General features: G+C 42.0%; 1 protein-coding gene across 1 annotated transcript in view; it reads left to right on the top strand.

The window, feature by feature from the left end:
* tmtopsa (teleost multiple tissue opsin a) overlaps nucleotides 1–19,930 on the top strand; it is a gene marked incomplete at its 5' end in the record, with an annotated part of 55,890 nt that overhangs the window by 23,600 nt on the left and 12,360 nt on the right. Inside the window, one exon of the mRNA XM_084546863.1 lies at nucleotides 16,607–16,840. Within this exon, the coding sequence (XP_084402989.1) occupies nucleotides 16,607–16,840 (234 nt within the window). The remainder of the gene's footprint in view (nucleotides 1–16,606; nucleotides 16,841–19,930) is intronic.

The following is a 19,930-nucleotide window of genomic DNA, read 5'->3' as shown; positions in this document are numbered from 1 at the left end:
CAGGATCACATTTCTTCCTCTAAGACGATGGTCCCCCTCTATCCTTCCAGTTTTTAATAATGCACTGGACAGTTCTTAACCCAATTTTAGTAGCTTCTTCAATCTCCTTAGATGTTTTCTCTGCTTGATGCATGCCAATGATTTGACCCTTCTCAAACAGACTAACATCTTTTCCACAACCATTGGATGTGTCTTTCGCCATGGTTGTTTAAGAAATGAGAAGCTACTCATTGCATCAGTTGGGGTTAAATAACTTGTTGAAAGATAATGCAGTAATTATCCAATAGGAGACTCGTACCTATTTGCTTAGTAAAGTCTAAGTGGTGACTTTTTCTTTTTTTTTTGGTAGTGTATTATCTCTTTGATTTGGGTTCTTCCTGACCTATTTTTTCTTGTATTGAGTCTTTTCCTGGCCTTCCTTTATAATTTCTGCATGCTTATGGAAATGTTGACGGTAGAATGCTTTTGGATGCTGCTCTGTAATTGGAAGCTCTTCAGTCTGTGTTAAGTTTTTGTGTCTTTTTTTCTTACACAATTTTTCTTTTTTTTCTTTTTGAATGTCCTGCCTTGCTTCAAGGTGTCTCATGTGATTGGGATCACATCATTGAGCTTTAAGAAGCTTTTAAGGTTTCACATTTGAATGCCGGTCAGGGGAAAGATCCCATACGTTTAAAGAGAAGCTGTAGAAACATTTGGCCTCAGGTTGAGTTTACAGCACGGTGACCTGCATCAACAGGGCTTTTAGTTGATTTGCAGTGGCTCCTCAAACTTTATGTCATCCTTAAAGAACCTGGACATTATCTATCAGTGTATATTGCACTGTTTGTTGCTGTAATGCTGCAAAAGAATCTTCAGAAGATGTGAAACTGTTAAAGGGGACAGCATCAATTTCAGAATCTGATTCATTTCTAGTGATTACAGTCACCCGCCTACTCGGTTGGATGGCGGCTTAGAAACCTGCTCTTCAATCACTGTTGATTCATTCCTTCATTCATAACCCCTGCTTCTTTTCTTAGCCTTTGAGCTCAGTTCCACTTGTAAAAATAAACTAATTAGCTGGGAACATTTAGCACTATTAAAGAATATAAATTAAAATCTTTTGTGAAAGCATTTCCATGTTTTCAATAACACCATACCGTGATGTGGCCGACTAACTTCATTCAGATTATCCACCTTGTTATTTTCTCACTCATTTCAAGTTGCACCACATTCATTGTTGACAACACATGGTAAGTGGAGGGCTTGGTGTGATACAATCATAGAAGACAATTTGCAATAAAGAGGGCATGAAATTCCTCTTACAAACAAAGGAAATATCTGTAGTGTAGTTCTGAGGTTGGAAGAGATGAAAATGTTCACATCTGTAGTGGTACACCTTGGCTAATGAAATATTCATGTAGATAATTAATTTGCTGCTGGAATTTAATGCCTCCCTTATGTATTAAGCTGGAGCCATACTGAGGCAATCAATAATATTCCTACTGAATGTGTTTAAAACCATACGGCGCAGAATCCTCCTGGTAAGGTGTTGATGTGAATGCTATGTGTGCTTGTGTTTCAGGCAGTTCCAGGACACACTGAGCGATTAGCTGTTGGCCCCCTGCCGCTAACTCATGAAACACAAGGACATAACAAACAGTTGTTCTCTATGACCACGTCTGTGGGTGTGTGTTTGATGAAGTAACGTTTAACAGCATATGCTACGTGGAAGTCAGCAGGAGTTTCATTAAATCAAACTGACACATGGAGCCCCTGACTCTAATCTGACTCATATCATTATAAAACTCTGACACAGAGTGTTTTACCTAAGCCAGATGATCTAAAAATACCTTTCTGCGAGTAGTTATGCAGTCCATTTTGGATCAAGTTTCAGTTTGTAAGTACTAATGAGGTATATGGTGAAAAACCTTCCAGCATACGAAATGGTTGAAATGTGATAGCAAATTGCTGTAGTTTCTATTAATATCAGAGTCATGTCTCACTTGTAATTGGTTCCAACATTATTATCCATATCCATCTAGTTCTCCACAGGGTTAGCGATCTATTTTTTAACTGTTCTGAGCAAAATCAGTTGATGCCCTTAACTAGGGTCGTGGATGTGCACGATTTCCTGGTACACCGATTACACTGATGCACACGTCAGAGCTCGACTAACGGCTACCAAAATGGAGGAATCGGAAGAAAGCATGTTGCCAGGACTGATGGAAGACAAATATTATTTCAAAAAACTACCTGATGGGAGCCTCGATAAAAGTGTGGTTTTGTGCAAATTGTGCAAAAAAGAGTTTGCATACCACGAAGCACTTAACCCTACGGTGCCATCTAAATGCAAAGCATGTTGCAGTGAGCACAGAAACCGCCGGAGCTGTTAGCGCTAGCAGTCCCCGTCCGAGTACAGACAAGATGTGTCAGCTGCCCAAACTGTTTCATTTAAATTAAAAAATGTTGCTTTTTGGGGCAATTATTGTTTTGCGATTAAAATGCGATTAATCAAGATTAATTATTTACAAAGCCTCTAATTAATTAGATTATTATTATTATTATTATTAGATAATTTATTTTTTTAATCAACTCCCATCCCTTGCGGAAAATTTCCAAAAATCTGGCAAAAGTTCAATAATTGTGAGATGTTTTGACATTTTTTAGAGAGGCCAGAGTCAAATATTCCCAACGACGTGATCTTTCCGTTGTGTATTTCCAGCTCATCATCTCCTTCCTCTCCCCTCATCACATCCTGTCTCTTGCCACTACTGCTTATCAAAATAAAGCCGTGAAAGGCCAAAAGATCCTTGTTTAAGTCATGTTTATTGGGGGAGGACTGCCAAGATTCCTGACCCAGTGGTGATTATAAAATAATGGGAACTGCTTTTGCATTATGTGAAGTGTGCTGATAATATCCATACTAACATACACGTACTATATATTTTTTCTCTTATGAGTCCCCTCAGCATAAGAAAGATACTTTCTGTTTTACAACCACACTGGAAAAGTGTGCATTCATGTAAAATCCTCACTAAATAAGTCGATTTCAATTCTGCTGCCACAATTCTGAAAACACTGTTCACTGGGTGCTAAGGGGCGTGACTATTCAATTGATCTCCTTGAAAACCCCCTCTTAAAAACTCGCCGAGGCCATTAACCCCTCCTCTGTTTACAGTGCTCAGTCTTCTGTAGTGTACAACTACATACAACTCCGAATATGTCTCTGTGCTGGTTTGTGCGTGCGTCACTACTTCAGTGTGTCGGTGAGTTTGATGAAGCTAATCAGCTATCGACAAACAGGACACATCTGTCAAATGAGTTGGAAGGAAACACTCCTTTTCAACAAAGCTGTCACACAAATAAAGGCCTTCAGTGGCCCAATTTTCAGCGAAGTGACAATTTCCCTGCAGATTTCCCCCTTAAATTCAATTTATTTTTCCTGATGGGGTTCCTTTCTTCATTTTAATGCAGGTAGGGGTTCATAAGGAATATTTCAGGTTTCGAGGCGTTTCTGATGTCAGAGATGTCGCTTGTGCTTGCTGAGAGGAGGCATGTGCAAGGACTGCTATGGACTCATCTTTGACACCTTCCTCCCAGCCAGCGGATATGATTCATTTTGTTCTCTGCATTTGGTGAACTCTATAAAGACTGTTGACACTGAAGACAACCTCAGTCACTTGATTTTTTTTCTCCCCCCATTCCGGGTGTAGAGTCCCTTTAGAGGTTGGACAAGAGGCAGAATCTCCAGACGTTACCAAAAGCAATCTAACGGTGAAAAAAAAAGGCCCTTTAGGTCTTCAATTCAGCAACTCAATTCCACATCGCTGGTACAATGCTCCCATGTCCTTTTAGCCCTCGGAGCGTTATTACTCCAAATGAAAATGAATGTCCCAGCACTCCACCTCGGCATACACGAATGAAACTGTACCAAACTTCCATTCACCACATCTTCTCCTGAATTCCCCCGAGCAGCCCGACAGAGCCTCACCCTCAATTCGATTCCTGATTCCCTCCCTTACAAGTTGTTTGTCTATAGAAAGCAGGTGGCGACGGTTATTCCTCCTCGCTCGACAGATTTACTCGACTCTCCCTCATTCAATAAAAGTTACAATCATACTCCTTCATTTTTTATTTTTTACGCAAGACCTTGCAGACGCCTCGGTGTAGCGGCGAGGGGGAGGGGCGGGGTGGAGGCAGGAAACAGAAAGACCGGGAGGAGGAGGGGGACAGGGAGTGTTTGTAAAGTCGGTGGAGCGTTCAGGATTCTTGCTGAGAGCGGGCCTTTGATGGGCGACAGGCAGGCGAAGTGTTTGGCAGGCCACAGGAGGCTGGTGGTGTACAGGACTAATGCAGCAGACACAAATCCTGCTATCAATCATGTTTAGCAGCCAACAATTGCGCTGGCAGAACACACAGGCCGACTCATGAGCGAGAATGCTGAGGCAAAACAAGCCCGCCGAAAGTGCTGCGCCCATGTCTTTTCCTCCTTCTTGGGTGTTTCTTTGTGTGTGCTTTCCGAATGTTTGTCTGGATGCCCAGGTGTGTCTTTAAATATAAGATTATGTGTGTGCCTAATGTTTGTGTTTTCAGACGTGGGTGCATCTACGCGTCTATTTTAATGTAAGAAGGCTTTTCAGACTACATTTGCAAGTGTTGAGTGTATATTTCCGTACAGTGTATATATACGAGCATCTGTGCACAAGTCACAAAGCACCGTCAGCAGAAGCCTCTCCCATCCCTCTTCTTTCACCCACTCCCAAGTTTTCCAGAGGAGAAGTGTCACAATCACTGACGCGTTTTCATGTGACTCTCGGAATTAGTTGAACATCTTCCTTCAGCGGCTGCACTTTCCCCCCCTCCGGCGGAGCAGGGGTGGGGAAAGGATGATGGAAGGGCGAAAAGTGTGATTAGATTGGTGAGGATGTAGCGTTCTGAGGCGCTCGCGTTCTGGTGCCAGGATTTGACTTTGCTTTGATATGGTCGCGCGGTTTCAGCTGTCAAAGTCCTGCTTAAGGGGAGGGGGACTAATCACAGGGAGAACGGAGCACCAACAAGGTTGTACTTTTTAACTTGCGAAATTTCACGCAATTACAACAACGCCTCAAACGAAAAGAGACGCTTTTATTACTTTTCCGATCCCAGCACGGTGGGTCCTGCGAAGCCGTGGTCGTGTTTTGATATTGACGCATGATTCGCTTGTGTTAAATAAATGATCAGACAAGAAGACTGTCAGCGAGGGCGAGATGCCAGAGTTAAGAGCTGTGACATTAGGAGTTCAAGAGATTCCTCCTCATTAAACGAACTGAGATGAACATACATCTCGTATTTTGTTCCTCCCCACATACGTTTAACCACATGCAGCAGTCACAAGATAACTTTTTGGCTCTCATCATTTCAAAGATAGATGCAGCTAACTTACAGACTTGGAAATGGGAAACACGGCTTCTGTAAAAGATAGATGGAGATGTGGAGTCTGAACTTACAGTAAAGGACCTCGGAAAATTGCCTCTAATCTTTCTTTCCAAAGCTGTTCCAGCTCATCTCTCCTTGGACTTTGACGGATGTTGACAGTGCATTCTTGTAGGAAAAATCTCTCGGCGTGGTAGATTCTAATTGCTTCAAATGATTTGGCTCGGGTCTCTGTTTTCCAGAAGGTCTCTAAGGGTGTGTGCGCTTAAAGACGACAGGCTTGCCTAGTGAAGTGCGCCTACGTGACAGCCCCGTCTTGTAAGGTTGAGCACACGTTTGTGTAACTGTGAAGTCAAACATGGCCGCAGCTGCCGCACTCTTCTCTCTAGCCAAGCAGAGCTGGCCAAGCTGGAAGCCTCCCGTGCTGGTTTCGGTGTGGGGCAAACTTCCACGACAGCCTATAATGAGGACAGAAAGACAAGGGCAGGAGGAGGGGAACTCTCACCGCCGACAGCACTTTAGTCTCCGCTAATTTGACATCAAAATTGGACTCACACGAGGAGAAATCAGTGATACATCCACCTGCAGCCAGCTCCTCCTTGTATGCCTCCACTTCCCCACTTCTGGCAAACTCACTTTCCCACTGCTTCCCTCTCGTTTCCCTCTGCTGCGCCAGTCCCACTCCTCCCTGTCGCACGTCTCAAATAACCTCTTTTTGCTACATCTCACTCTCTCCACTCCGTCTGTCTTTTCTCACCCCGATGTCTGGATCGGGCTGACACCACCACCAATCTCACAGTCTAATAGGCCAGGGTCTGGTGCCGCTGCAGGCGAGTATGAGGGCAAGCAACAGCCCAGAAGGCACAGGAGGTGTGCTGACCGTCTCCAGGACCAAGTCTGGCCAAGCCTGCCCCCGTACCCTGTGATCAAATTAGCCGGCTTGAAGACTCAATCTGACTGATTTAATTTAAAACCATTATCGTGTGTTAATACGGTTGCATGTTTGGGACCATGGAGGAGTTGGGAGCATCTGGAATGACTGGTGTAGTGATACTTGTTGACTGTGAAGCACTTGATTGTGTTTATTCTTAACTCTACTTTTCATGACACAAGAAATATATGAGTGAATGAACGGGCAGACCAAATCCTTTAATGAGAGAGAGACAGAGAGAGAAAAGAATGCTATTTTGAGAGGAAACAGAGGAGTCGAGGCACATCTGGGTTTGGACTGATGAAGCCTTGAGGAGAGAAATTAAGGAAAGTAGAGAGCTGATGAAGCAGAAATGTAGAGAAAATGGTCAGGGTGTACTAAAACAAGGTTTGTAGTGACTGTACAGTTTTTGTTTCTGAAACACAGAGTTGTGTGTTGATTTATTTCTGCCTTGTCCAAGCACCGCTGTCAACATGGCTGTCAACACTGCCCAACCCTTCCCCCACCTCCCCCCACATCCACCTGCCGACCATTTTGTGTGTGTCTGAAACATGCTGGAGGGGACTTATCAGGTACACTGGGGACCTCACACATGCTTGCTGGCCTGGTATCAAACATAGATATGCGCTCTAATAATTCTGCTCCAAAAATCACCAAAGCACCAAAGCACCAGAAGGCTATGGGTATTAAAAAAATGATTTTGATATCTGAAAGACAGATAAGAGTGTTTCATTTTATTAAATAGCATTAATACAACTGAATCTCCGGAGAGTTTTACTTCTTCAAGCTCTGTATTAATAGATATTATTATAGATACAGATATTAATTAGACATTACTAATATTATGAGGAGACTATCTGGTATACAGCGCAAAGCAGCTGATTCCAATAGTGTGTCGTAAGCACAGGAAGACACAAATAGATCCCAGGCCCGAAGCTTCACCCACCTTATTACATGCAAGGCCATAATTTGAGTTTTTTCGCGCATGCTTTGAAATAAACCGCCGCTGTTTTCCTTGTGCCACATGCCTCATAATAAAAACCGTCTGGCGCTGAAACCTAAAAAATTCATTTCTGAACCATGACACGGTATCGTGACAGAAATACAGATCGGGAGGTTCATTTGGTGCAGAACGGGAGTTTGTTCAGAAACTTTTAAACATCGCTTTGCTCAGACTTTTCTCGTTTAAAAACAAAAAAACAAAAAACGGTAAAGTTGTAGCGGAGCTTGCAATCAACGTCTAAAACTGATAAGAGTTGAAATGGCAGTTAAAAAGGGATGCTCTGGAAGATGCTTCAGATGTGTCTACTTAAATGATGGCGACCTTAGACGACACTGAAGTGAAAATGCCGGTCAGCGGTAATCAGATTGTGTCGAATGAATCCTCACACGACTGCACAGATGATAGATGGAAAATGAAAGCAGAGCGCTGGAAACATGAGCATAAGATTTGACTCTGAAACAAAGATGATTAGGACATGAAGGTAAGACTGTGTCAGTTATTGTAGACTTATTACTTCATTTAGAGAAGGCAGTATTGTTCAAGTTGAGGAGCCACATTTTCAATTTCAAACAGCTTTCCTGGTGAAAAGAACAAGGGGGGAAGCAATCCAACTGAGTCAACATCTTGCTTCTTGTTCCTTCATGCTTGTTTTCTGTTATTGATTTAGCTTTTCGGGCAAATTAGAACTACTATAACTTGAGTACATTCTCCGTTCATATGTCCCTTTGCTGAACGCAGGAAATGAAATTACTTTTAAAATTAAGATGAATGTTTGTAAGCCGGGCACTGCTGACTGAAGCAAGGAGCTATGAAACAATCCCAAGCATTTAATTTCCCTTTTACAGCTTTCCCAAATAATTCAATATGGACAGGCTACCGAATATTCCAGGAATCTCCTTGAAAACTAATACTGAAAAATGTAGAGAGTGCAGGGTAGGACTGTGCTGCTATTTCCCCCTCTGACAAACTCTTCCATCACCACTGACAACACTATAATGACTCCTGCCTGAAACCTGCATGAGTCCTGACTTGCTCCTAGACGAGCAACTGTCATACAAAGCCCACACTGCAGCCACAACCTCGAGTAGAGAGGTTCTCTCTCTCTCAAATCCATCAACTATGACCTCCCCTCATCCAGCCTCGGCCCAGCCCTTTGCTCAAAGTTTAATCACCACCAGCCAACACCACTGCAACACCACCTGCAACCGGGCTGCTGAAATACTGGTTTAAATTCAGCTATGGGTTCCCCAAGCTGTGCATGTCCTTCCGTTATTTCCACCTTGAACAAGGCTAACAATTTGGTCTGCTGTGACACAGCCTCATCATTAATTCTTTCGCTTGTTTCCATTAGTTTTTGTTTTTTTCCCAGCGTGGAATGACCTTCTGTCTTCACACGGCAAAACATGTCATTTTTTTTAAAGAATCAGAAGGCACACTGTGTACACCTCGCTTCTTTGCTAAATAATTATTGAAGGCTTATTTATGCAGGGACATATTCTACCATTCATTCGTTGTAAGAGCGTCTTCTGGACATGAATGGCTAAATGCCTGCAGTAAAGTGTAACTGTCAAATATCTCAAGCGGCTCAACACACGACTCAGTTTGTCTGTTTCCCTCACTCCAGACGCCGTTATTCATCTTCTTACATGTGACATGCTGCGATTAGAATAGATGGCTTTGCCTACAGACAGGACATTTCTATAGTGGATGTCAGTGTGACAGCACAAGGCTACAGAGTGACTGCCTTTCCCCGAAGAGGAAAACCATGGCTGACACACAGTGAAAGCAGGTTCTTAATGTCAGCTTCAGTGACAACAGTAAAATGTCAGTAACACGCATGGCGGCATTCAGGCATGCACAAAGAAGTAGAAAACACGCATCATGTTTTTGAAGTCAATCATTTTCTATTTGCCCCATCATATGTTAATTTCGGAATCCCGGTTTTGAGAAAGCTCGCTGTTGCACTTCGAAAGGAACCAGAATGTTACATGCGTACATCTTAAACTGCATGAACAGATGCAGCTACAGCCAAGTGACATAGCAGACAAACACAAACAACATTGGCAGTGATGAAGAAATAGGTTTGTCATTTGGTAATGACACAAATAAACATACTAGCATCAAAAACAGCATAAAAATACTGAAAGTCTGTATTAATCAGATGAGAAGGTGCCAGTTTCCCAACACATACAGTGGAGTGAGTCATGCCATGGTAGAAAACCCTAAATAAACCTTACCATAAGGCCAAAAATCTCAAACAAGGAGGTGGCTCCGATCCATCAACTTTCAAATTTCACAACATTTTGAACGACGTGCTTGGTCATTGTTCGCTGGCACATGCTTCCCTTGTGCAACTAATGCTGAGGCACCACAGGAGAATACATCAAATCCAGATTTGTTGCTCTGCTAACATTAGGACTTTTTGTACAAACGCATACCCTACCCTATTATCTGCGCATCTTCATTCACCGTTTGTTTATCTGCCATTGTGACGGTGACAACCTGACAGTGGCCAAACAGGAAGACGTCGAGTATTTACTCCCGCTCTCGTCTCACACTGCACAATAAGGTTTAAAATACATATTTGAACCATTGCGGTGGCATTTCATGTGCTAAACCAGGCACTGTGAAATGAACTGAAGATTAAAGCAACCGTTACAGGAATGCAATGAAAAGTAAATAAAGGCAATAAAGTCTCATAATGAAGATAATGATGTTCATAGCCACCTTTCCTATTCAGGCCGGCACACTGTTTTTCCACAGGCGTATGAAAGCAGCAGTGTAGAGGAGTAAACAGTAAGCTGGTAACATTGTTCTTTTTGCTCAGTTTTGGTCCTCTGGACCTGAAGAGAACTTGTGTGCTTTTCAATAGACTACATGCCACTGTCTTTACATTGCCTGCGGCGCAACCGTCTGTACTCCACGCTTCTGTTTTCTTGACCTCTGCAGCGTGTCAAGTCCATCTTCTAGGCATGCTGTTTTTATACGCAGCTGTTCACACGGGCCGAGACGCTTATTTGTTTCTATGCGGACATATCGGCTTAAACGCAGGGCACATGACGCACTGGACGTGAGCACAGGAGGAACAGCTGTGCCACCGGTCAGTATTACTTTCATGCCAATCAGGAGCACAAGTTCACTTGCTGACTTGAAAGTGACTTTCCAAGTGAACGGCTTACATTAGTCTCGATCAGTGGAAAATGAATCCTATACAATGCTGGCTCTTGTAAGTCCTCCACGGTGGCTGAAAAATACCAACAATCATGGTCCCCCATTGTTAATGTACTTTTCTGACAAAAAAACACAAAAACAAACCGCCATTAGAAAAATAATGAGTATTTTGTGATCTGCCTTCCCTACGTTTATGGTCTGATTAGGTTGGAATGTTACTACTGCTCTAGGAGTGAGTATCGGCCGATCTGAGTCCTGATACAATCTTAAATAATGAAAATGTCCTCCCCTGGAGATTCAGAAAGTCTCGTCTCACTTGTATTCTCCTAGATTACCTGTGTACTGTGCAACAATAGTAAACTGGACTGTCAAAGTTAATGAGATGATCACGCCTTAACCCAAACTCCTGTTGTAAAATTCTGGTAGAGCTGTAGCTCAGAGGAAGTGTTAAGAGAGTAGCTCGTACCTCGGCTCAAGAAGCTCCAAGAGACAGTGAAAGCCTGTGTCCTCGTCTTGCTCCAAGTAGTAATTTATATTTTATTTTTATTACCATGGGCTGCTTACAGTGGGTGTAAGTACTCAGACTCACAAGAATACACAAACTGTATATCTGGGTTTAAATTTGAAAGTATGTGCATGTTTGACAGAACCAGGACACGCAAACTACAAATATGGACTAACTAAAAGACATTTTACACACTAGGTAATTGCTTTAGTTTGGTTTGAAAACTAATTTTACCATCGCAGCACACCGGCCAGATGATTTATCTGGGTAAGTGACAGCCCGCCAGGGACTCAAAGGAAGACAATTCTCCTTCTGTCGTCGCAGAGAAAAATCAGCCATGGGATATTTAATTAAGTCGACAAAGACTGTAAAGATATTCTCGCCTGACAAGCATTTCCTGTCAAACACATCTTGACAAATTCTTTCCCGCGTGTCAATCCACACTTTGTGAGTATAGATGCCACGTTGGACCATAATCTACAACTCTATTTCAAACTGTCACAACGCGGAGCTCAAAAGAAAAGGGCTGCTGTTCCCAGTTCACTGACTGTCTGCTTAGTGCAACATCACGTTGTCCATCATCAAAAGCCTACTATTATTTTGATGCTCATTACCAAGCTTGTAGTCTTCACCATTTTGACAAAAGCCTGTGTTGACGTGCGCCACTGGAACGGCCACAACACATAAATATTAATTACACAGCTTTGTGGATTGCCGCTTAGCATATAAAACAGTTTTTTGTTTTTTTTCTGTGAGGGCAGTCAATTAGTAAGCTAGCTTCTTTCACCAGCGACGCACTCTTTGATTGCAATCATTCTGCACTTACTCTCAATTTCCCCAATTCGTCTGTGATCTCTGGCACTTCATTTATTTAATCAGAGCCAAGACTGAAGCTATTAGCCACCTATTCTCCAGAGCTGACAATGTGAGAAAGTCTGCAGGGTGGCAACAGAGCCAAACTGGAGGTAAAGCGGAAACTTTGCGGAGTCAAAGTGACAGGTGAACTTTTTTTAGTAAAAAAGGAGGAGACAGTACAAAAACCCACATTTCTTTTTGTATTGGCACTGAACTTTCTGGCAGGATATACTGGTTAGAGCAGTTTATAGACGCATTTGTTGCAAGTATCTAAAGCTAAATTTTGGCCCCTTTTGTTGTTGCACTGGCTGCTTTTCTGCAAACCCAAAACCCCCCCCAAAAAAACAGATGTGTATCAGGGGAAACACAAGGAAAGTGTAAGAAACTGATTAGACTGTGTTTTTATTAATTGCTAGCTCTAATGTAAGCTGCAAAGACTGGCATTATTAATAGAGGCATTCAATTTCGTAGGTGACAACTACTACTCCTACTACTTCATTATGTGTATGGTTATAGGTTATGTTAAATGTTAAAGGTCTAGAATTGTTTGTATTATGTATACATTATGTATTGTTTCCTCTGTGTTTGGAAGCTGACTGACTATAATAGAATTTATACTAATTTAAGAATTTCGTATAGCTGCTCTGGGCGGCACAGTAGCGAGGTGGTTTCTGTGTGGAGTTTGCATGTTCTCCCTGTGTCTCCTGTGTCTGGGTACTCCAGCTTCCTCCCACCATCCAAAGACATGCTCATTAGGTTAATTGGTGATTCTAAATTGGCCGTAAGTGTGAGTGTGAGTGGTTGTCTGTCTCTCTGTGTGAGCCCTGAGATAGACTGGAGACCAGTCCAGGGTGTACCCCGCCTCTCGCCCAATGACAGCTGAGATAGGCTCCAGCAGACCCCACGACCCTTAACAGGAACAAGCGGTTACAGAAGATGAATGAATGAATGAGTATAGCTGCTCTATCGTTCGCTCTTTATCGCATGTAGAGAAGTTTAAACACATATCAGTTGCCTGTACCTCAGAAAGTCGCTGTTCCCTGTGTTTCACTGTTTACATGTTTGCCTTATTCTCACAAGAGTGAACTGTGTTACAGTACAAGAAGAATCTAGACAGCAGGTTATTCACCAGGGGTTTCTAGTTTCTCTGCAATGCTGTTCTTGTATACCTCGCTGTCACAGTATAGTGCCTGGACACAGTTGAGCTCTCCTACTAGAAACACTGATTTTAATGATAAACCTCACTAGAGCATTTGTTGTTTTGAAGGGAACCCAAACAGAATGTTGGTGGAAAACATTGCACAATGATCAGACTTTTCTGGTTCCACCACACACCACAAGGCATGTCAAACAAAAAAAAATAAAAAAAATAACAATATACATTCGAGACAATGAATATCAGACAGACACAGCCTTATGCCGCACACTGATCAGCTGGTGTTGTCGTTTGTCTAGACAGCACGCAGCCACTGTTTAGTCATCATTCTCTGTCATGTACTAAAAATGAAAGACACTGTTTGAAAGAATGTGACCATTAAAGCAAATATTTCATGTCCACCCCTAATGTGCTTGTCCATGAAGTAAGTGACACTTTGATGTGGCTCATCATGGTTTTAGTGTTTGTCTTATCTGATACCCCATAGCTGTAAATGATTATTTAAGAGTTATGTCTTGTCACTGTAGTTTAAAACATTTAAATGTCCCTGACTCATGCAGCTGACATCACTAAGCTAGCTACAGCTGACAAGCTACGCGCAAACATAAACAGCTGTCAACAAAAAAATGCGAAGCCTGTTTTTGTTTAACTGTGTCTGAAAATATAGACACATTGTTTAAAAAGAAAATCACAAAGCCAGAAGCTGAAGACACATCGTGACACAGCTTGCCTGAAAGTATCTGCAGGGAGAGAGTAAACTCTTCAGAGTTTGAATGAAAGGGTCTAAAGAATAGACTGTATATAAATATGGACAATATGTCCCCACTTCCTTGGACTGGCCAAATCTATTTTCCCGGGGGTATGAGCGATACCATATTGCAAATTTGGAGCCAGAGTCTGCCTTGACCTGCCCACACTTCTGCTAGACTCACTTACATTTTCATTTCATTAATACTGCACTCTGCTCTACCTCCACCAGTTACAAAGAAATGTTGGATTATAATTTGTTTATTATTTTTGTTTATTTATTTTAGATTTCCTACTCTCATGGGATGGTTGGCATGGCAAATGGTAGTCATTCTGATGTCACATCCTGTGTATATAGGGTCAAAAAACTAAACTAAAACTTACCAGAAAAATGGACACTTGAACAAGTACCAGTATTTTATTAACTACTTAAAATGACAGGAAACCATCCTTGAAAAAAGTGTATTTGTTGTGTGTTTTAATGTTTTAGTTCAGCCCAAGTCCCAGTCGCTAACATGGAGGGGGTGGAGCTTATGACCTATACAGCAGCCAGCCACCAGGGGGAGCTCTACTTGCTTTGGCTTCACTTTTGAGGAGCTGTCCCGCCATCCATCTTTATACAGTCTATGGTCTAAACACGTTTGTGTGAACACTGTCTCCCCATGTGGAGTCCTAGTGGGGTAAATGAGCGAAATGTAAAGAGGCTGTCAATCACGGCCATGGTTTGATTAGTTGGCCACAATGGAAAAGCATTTATTTGCCACGTGTCATATTGGTGCGTATATGCATGCAAATGCCACAATGTGAGTGACAGCATAAAACATTGTGTGAGTTTACACCATGGTCAGTGTAATGTGAACTGAATAATGCAGGAGGAGAGCCCCTAAGCATACTTCACCATACTGTTTAAACCCTCATATCATGCATAAACACATGTATACACTGTAGCAATGAATGTATCAGTGGTTATGAAAGTGCAGTCGTGCAAATATATATATATAAGATTAGGTCTGCAAATATGGATGATTGGTTAAGGAGTAAGAAGAGTGAGATTCAGTGAAGCATATTTTCTTCCACATGATGAGCTGCCATGAGACGAGACAAACCACTGGGACCGATGAAGTTTCTTTCTAAATGTTTTCTGTTTCTACTTTCAGTGTTTTCCTCGAATATGTGCAAACATGTGCACAGTGGATCTAATTTAAGTCAGACATTCTGACTGTTTGCTACCAACTTACTCAGAAAAATAAAACCTGCCGGTGTCGGAGTCATTCCTGAAAGCAGTGACAGTGTTTGTGTCTCCATGGCGATGAAATTGAGTGACAGCAGCAGACATGTGGCTATCAGGCAGAGCCACAAAGAGACAGTTTAAGTTTGTGGACAGTGAATGGCTATGTATTAACATTTTGTGTAATGTACACTAGAGATTCAACCCTACATTTTGTACATTTTATCCAGATTAATATCACTTTGATCTAATGTCCATAATTTTCCTTAATTTTGACCATAAGAGAACACTCACTCACCCAATAAAATCCTGGGATGTAAGAACATGGCAACATTGTTGCCGCAGATTGACAAGGGCACAAAAACAGAAGTAGTCAGTGGACAGGACGGACTGTAAATGAGCTGGTTATCCAGCTAGCCATTTATCGTAAACATGTGTATTCACAAAACTGAAAGGCTGAAGTTAAACCAGAAGTTTACTTTGATATTTAGCAATGTTTCAGTGATGACTCATCTTAACAGTTGAAGGAATGGTTTCAATGTTCGGAAAATATGGCAATTTGCTTTCATGCAAAGAGTCCTGGTCTTCTATTCTGTGCTGAGCTAACTGGCTACTATCTGTAAATACAGCGTATCTAACTAATGTAATAGCTAAGAGACATGAGAATAGTAAAGTAACGCTCCATAAGATGCAAAAAACGAGAGGATTATTGTTCCATCAACCTGACATTACAATAATAATAATAAAAAACATTAAATGGCCAAAGATAAACCAAGTGGACCCTTAATCACAAGCCATTCACACTGTTACAGTGTAACTTACACAGAGTCAGTGGCAAATAAAACAGTTCTTCCCTGAAATGTCAATCAATTGATGTATCTGGTTGAGTAGAATCATATTACAGATGGGACTAAATGGCACAATGACAAATTAAAACCCAAACAAATGTAAAGACTATGTAACGCTGTCAAAAATGGCACACTTGGCAGTGAACATGGCATATACACTACTCACTGCTAACAAGCCCAGCAAATGAAATGTGCTGCATTCAGCCGTCAATGACGATGGAAAATGACAATGATTAGTACCTGAAATCTCCATTTACTGCTCACGATTGTGAAAAACACCCAGAGTCCAGCATAAAGGGAGTTGTGGTGGAGTGAACAAGTGGGTAATTTTGGACAAAGCTCTTGTGTTGTTGTCAGAAAACCATTCAAGGAAATCCAATAATCTGGAAGAACAAATGATTCTGTGTCATTTTCTTCCTTTACTATCTCGGCCTGGTCTCTGATTCTACTACTGCCGCCTCATCTCTGATCAGAGCCGTTTTGCTGATGTTGAGATGGCTTTCTCCGTGAAAAGCCTCTCCTCTTCTGTCTGGTTCCCGCTCTCTCCACCTCGTCGTGAACCTCTCCGCCTTGCACTTCAACCTGCCTGACCTGCTCCTTTGTCACTCAGGTCTTTTATTTCCCAGACTCATCTCCTCTTCTAACAGTGCCCACGGCGGAAAATTCAGCTTTGAAAAAGTGTGTCTGAACACCTTGTGTCATTGTGTGAGATTGCTGGCTCATTAAGCTTTTATTTATCTTCCTCCCCCTCTTGTCCATCACTGTCTCCAGGTGAGCGGGATCAATTCATCGATGAGCAGGAGACGTGAGCAGCGTGTGTTATTCATGGTGGTGGTCATGGTGATCTGCTACCTGTTGTGCTGGCTGCCGTACGGCGTCATGGCCTTGCTGGCTACCTTCGGGCCGCCGGGCCTGGTCTCACCGGAGGCGAGCATCATCCCGTCGGTCCTGGCCAAGACGAGCACAGTTATCAACCCAGTCATCTACGTCTTCATGAATAAACAGGTGAGGAAGGGAGGGCGTGGAGGACTGCAGCTGGGGTCAGTGCCTTTTATCTTTTGCTGTCATAAGATGGCAAGGCAAGGTCATGGTGCTCACTGAGGCCAGTCACTTTGATTGTTTTCAAGGTGGTTTGATAGAATGGTAATGAGTCTACTGTTTATATTGCTTTCAGGTGGTTTTCGAGTGCCTTCCCGACACAAAATAATCTAAATTATGTACTTGTATGTGGAAGGTGAATGAGATGAATCTCAGCTTCACAGGGTCCAACAATCAGCCAGCTAATGGCATCAGCAACACAATGAGCAGCGAGAGGAGTTATTACCCTGATCCTTCCAGCCTATCTTGTCATTTGGGTGCATCTCGGGTCATGGTGAGCAAACCTAATATATTTTGTAATGGAATAGTGTGATCCCAAGCAAATCCTGGTAGCTGCTTAGAAAACAAGGAAGTGTATTTCATTAACCTTGGTCCAGTCTCGGCTCTAGGCAGTACATTACACAAGACAAAAGGTAAACTGACATTTTAATGTGTTATGCTGATCATACAAATGAGAAAACATGTTAATGAATGACCTTAAGAGATGGTGGCAGGCAGCCTTTGGAGAGATTGATGTCAGGCATTCCGTTTAGCTAAGCTAACCGGCTACTATCTAGCAGTGCTATCACCATAATGTCTAAACTATAAATAATTAATGAAATTATAATTAGACTCAAAGTGTAACAATCAAAACTAAAGGTCTACTTACCAAAAGTTTGACACTAAAGAACTGCTGTCGTGGTCTGATCACATTTGATTTACAGCAAACAAACAGCCAACTTACAGCTGGTCTGGTTTGAGGTGCAGTCATTTCATTACTAAGTGGAATAGAGAGTTTTTATCTAGAATTCCTCTTAAATTCACTTAGAGCAAGAAGTTGGCTGAGAAAATGCGTGTCCAGGTTCTTTAAATTTGTGGTCACATTGGAGTTCAAGGTCAGAGCAGTTCATGTCTGTCAGAAGTTGGAGGGAAAAGACAAACTTTTTGGGCCTTCAGTGACTAAAACTAGACAGCAAGGGTCCCCACTCGTCCTTTCATGGCTGGAGGGCCAAAGAGACAGGAGACAGGATAAAAGCCAGCGTTGGGCAGTGCACTCCCACGTCAGACATGTTTTATCAGTCACTCCTCGCATCATGACTCCAGTGGCACACATGTGAAGAACCGCGTCTGATTATAAACTAGCTGTACATACATAATAAATCATTGAAGACTACAGGGCACAAAGCCTTTGTATCCAAATAATTAATCACAGCAGACCTTAAAAGTGGTGCCACATTTGCCATGCAACTCTCACTTGTGTTATTTAATTAAATCCACGGGCCCATAGAAACAAGCATGTTTTTGTTGAATCATTCAGTTGGAACTTTTTATTTAGCAAGCCCACATACAGCCAAGACAGAGCTCGGAGCCCAGAACAATGGTTGAAATTGATCCAAGATTCTCCTCTCTGAAAATTAGATTAAGCTATTTCCAGCAAAGGTCTTTGGGTGAATTTAAATCAGATTTAATGAGCCACAATGCCCAACCAGTAGGAATACTAATGCAATTTTGCCCCAGAAGTATACCATGAAAGTGCAGGTATTGTTTAATGGATAATTCCAGTTACTTTGAGCTTGGCCTCATTTTCAGGAATTTTCTATGCTTATAATTAAGTGTTAAAATCTGTCCATGTCAAGCTTCCACCATTACCGGTACCGAGGTTCTCTTCCATACTCATTTAGTCATGTGCTTTTTTTAAAAAACAAAAAAAACAATGTTAAATGCAAAGCTGCTCCTGCTTCTTTTGTTTTGATTAATGGTTGGCAAACCAGCTTGCAGGTGCATAGCCACCACCTGTTGGACTGGAGGGTGGATCAGTAAATCTACAGCAAGCTGTTGCACCATAATCTGTGTGTTGTTTACATCTGTGAAATCCCACACGCATTAAATGCTCCATGATCTGTCAGCAGTAGCGTGTGTTGCACTATTATCTCAATATCCTTCAGCGTGTGCGAATTTGACGCTATCTCAAATTGCAACGAACCAGTTGGTTATTGATAACAAATGGACACAGAATGGACAGAGGGAGGGAGTCAACAGGAAGCAACCACTTTTATTTGTCCCTCTGCAGGTTAATCCTCACGCTGTTCAGGCTCATTTTACTTTAACACTGAAGCTCCTTAATCCACAAACACCCACTGTCTCTAATGAATACTATACAGGAATTCTCTAAAACAGTTATTTCTTCAGCAATTTACCAATTCTGAACATAAAATCACAAAATCATTTCCCAGGTGAGTGAGATAACAGCAGCTCCAAAATCTGCTCATATCCTCCCTGTAATCCCCCGAAGGAAGTTCTTCTTGGGTGACAGATTGTATTTACACAACATTCTATATAACATGACGGCAGCAGCATACACTAGCAGTCTATAGTCTACATGCCGCCTTCCTCATGTTGCAACATATACGAGTTAAAGCCAGAGAGCTGCACACTGTCGTGCGTTTCTAGTTGTGTTGTGTATAGCAGTCTTGCAGGTGGAAGGCAGGAGCTGCACTTGAATCTCTGCAGTGAAGTCAGAAAGTCAGCTGAATCCAGATCAAGGGCTTTGTTGGAAATTATTTAAAATTTCTAATGTCTAACTTACTGTATAAAGGGCATGAGCTTCTAACCACATTTGCCCATTGATGCATTAAGCACTTCAGGTGTGACTCCACTGAAAAGGAGACAGGAGTCGATAGATGAAATATATGTGCTTTCTAAATTAGATTTTATGAATTTTACACCTATAACAGCATTATTATCAACACAAATCAAAAGAATATGACTACAAGTGACTATTGTCCTCGTTCGACAGATGATGTACTTTGATTTAGAATTTACAATGTAGTTTTTGATAGTGGTCCCAGAGTTGCTTCTTTGAAATTCTGGTTCACTTTGTTTCTTCTTCCTAATCAAATTCCTCTCTCTAGTAGGACCCTTTGTACAAAACAATACAATTACACGCAAGACTTGGGATGTTTGGTGCCTTTCTGAAACACACTTCATCATGCTAAGAAAAATAACAGAAGATAACCA

Source organism: Chelon labrosus (assembly GCF_963514085.1).
Source record: "Chelon labrosus genome assembly, chromosome: 6".
Taxonomy (NCBI): domain Eukaryota; kingdom Metazoa; phylum Chordata; class Actinopteri; order Mugiliformes; family Mugilidae; genus Chelon; species Chelon labrosus.
Note: the sequence above shows the minus strand (reverse complement) of the source record. Positions and strands in the feature narration are given on the sequence as shown.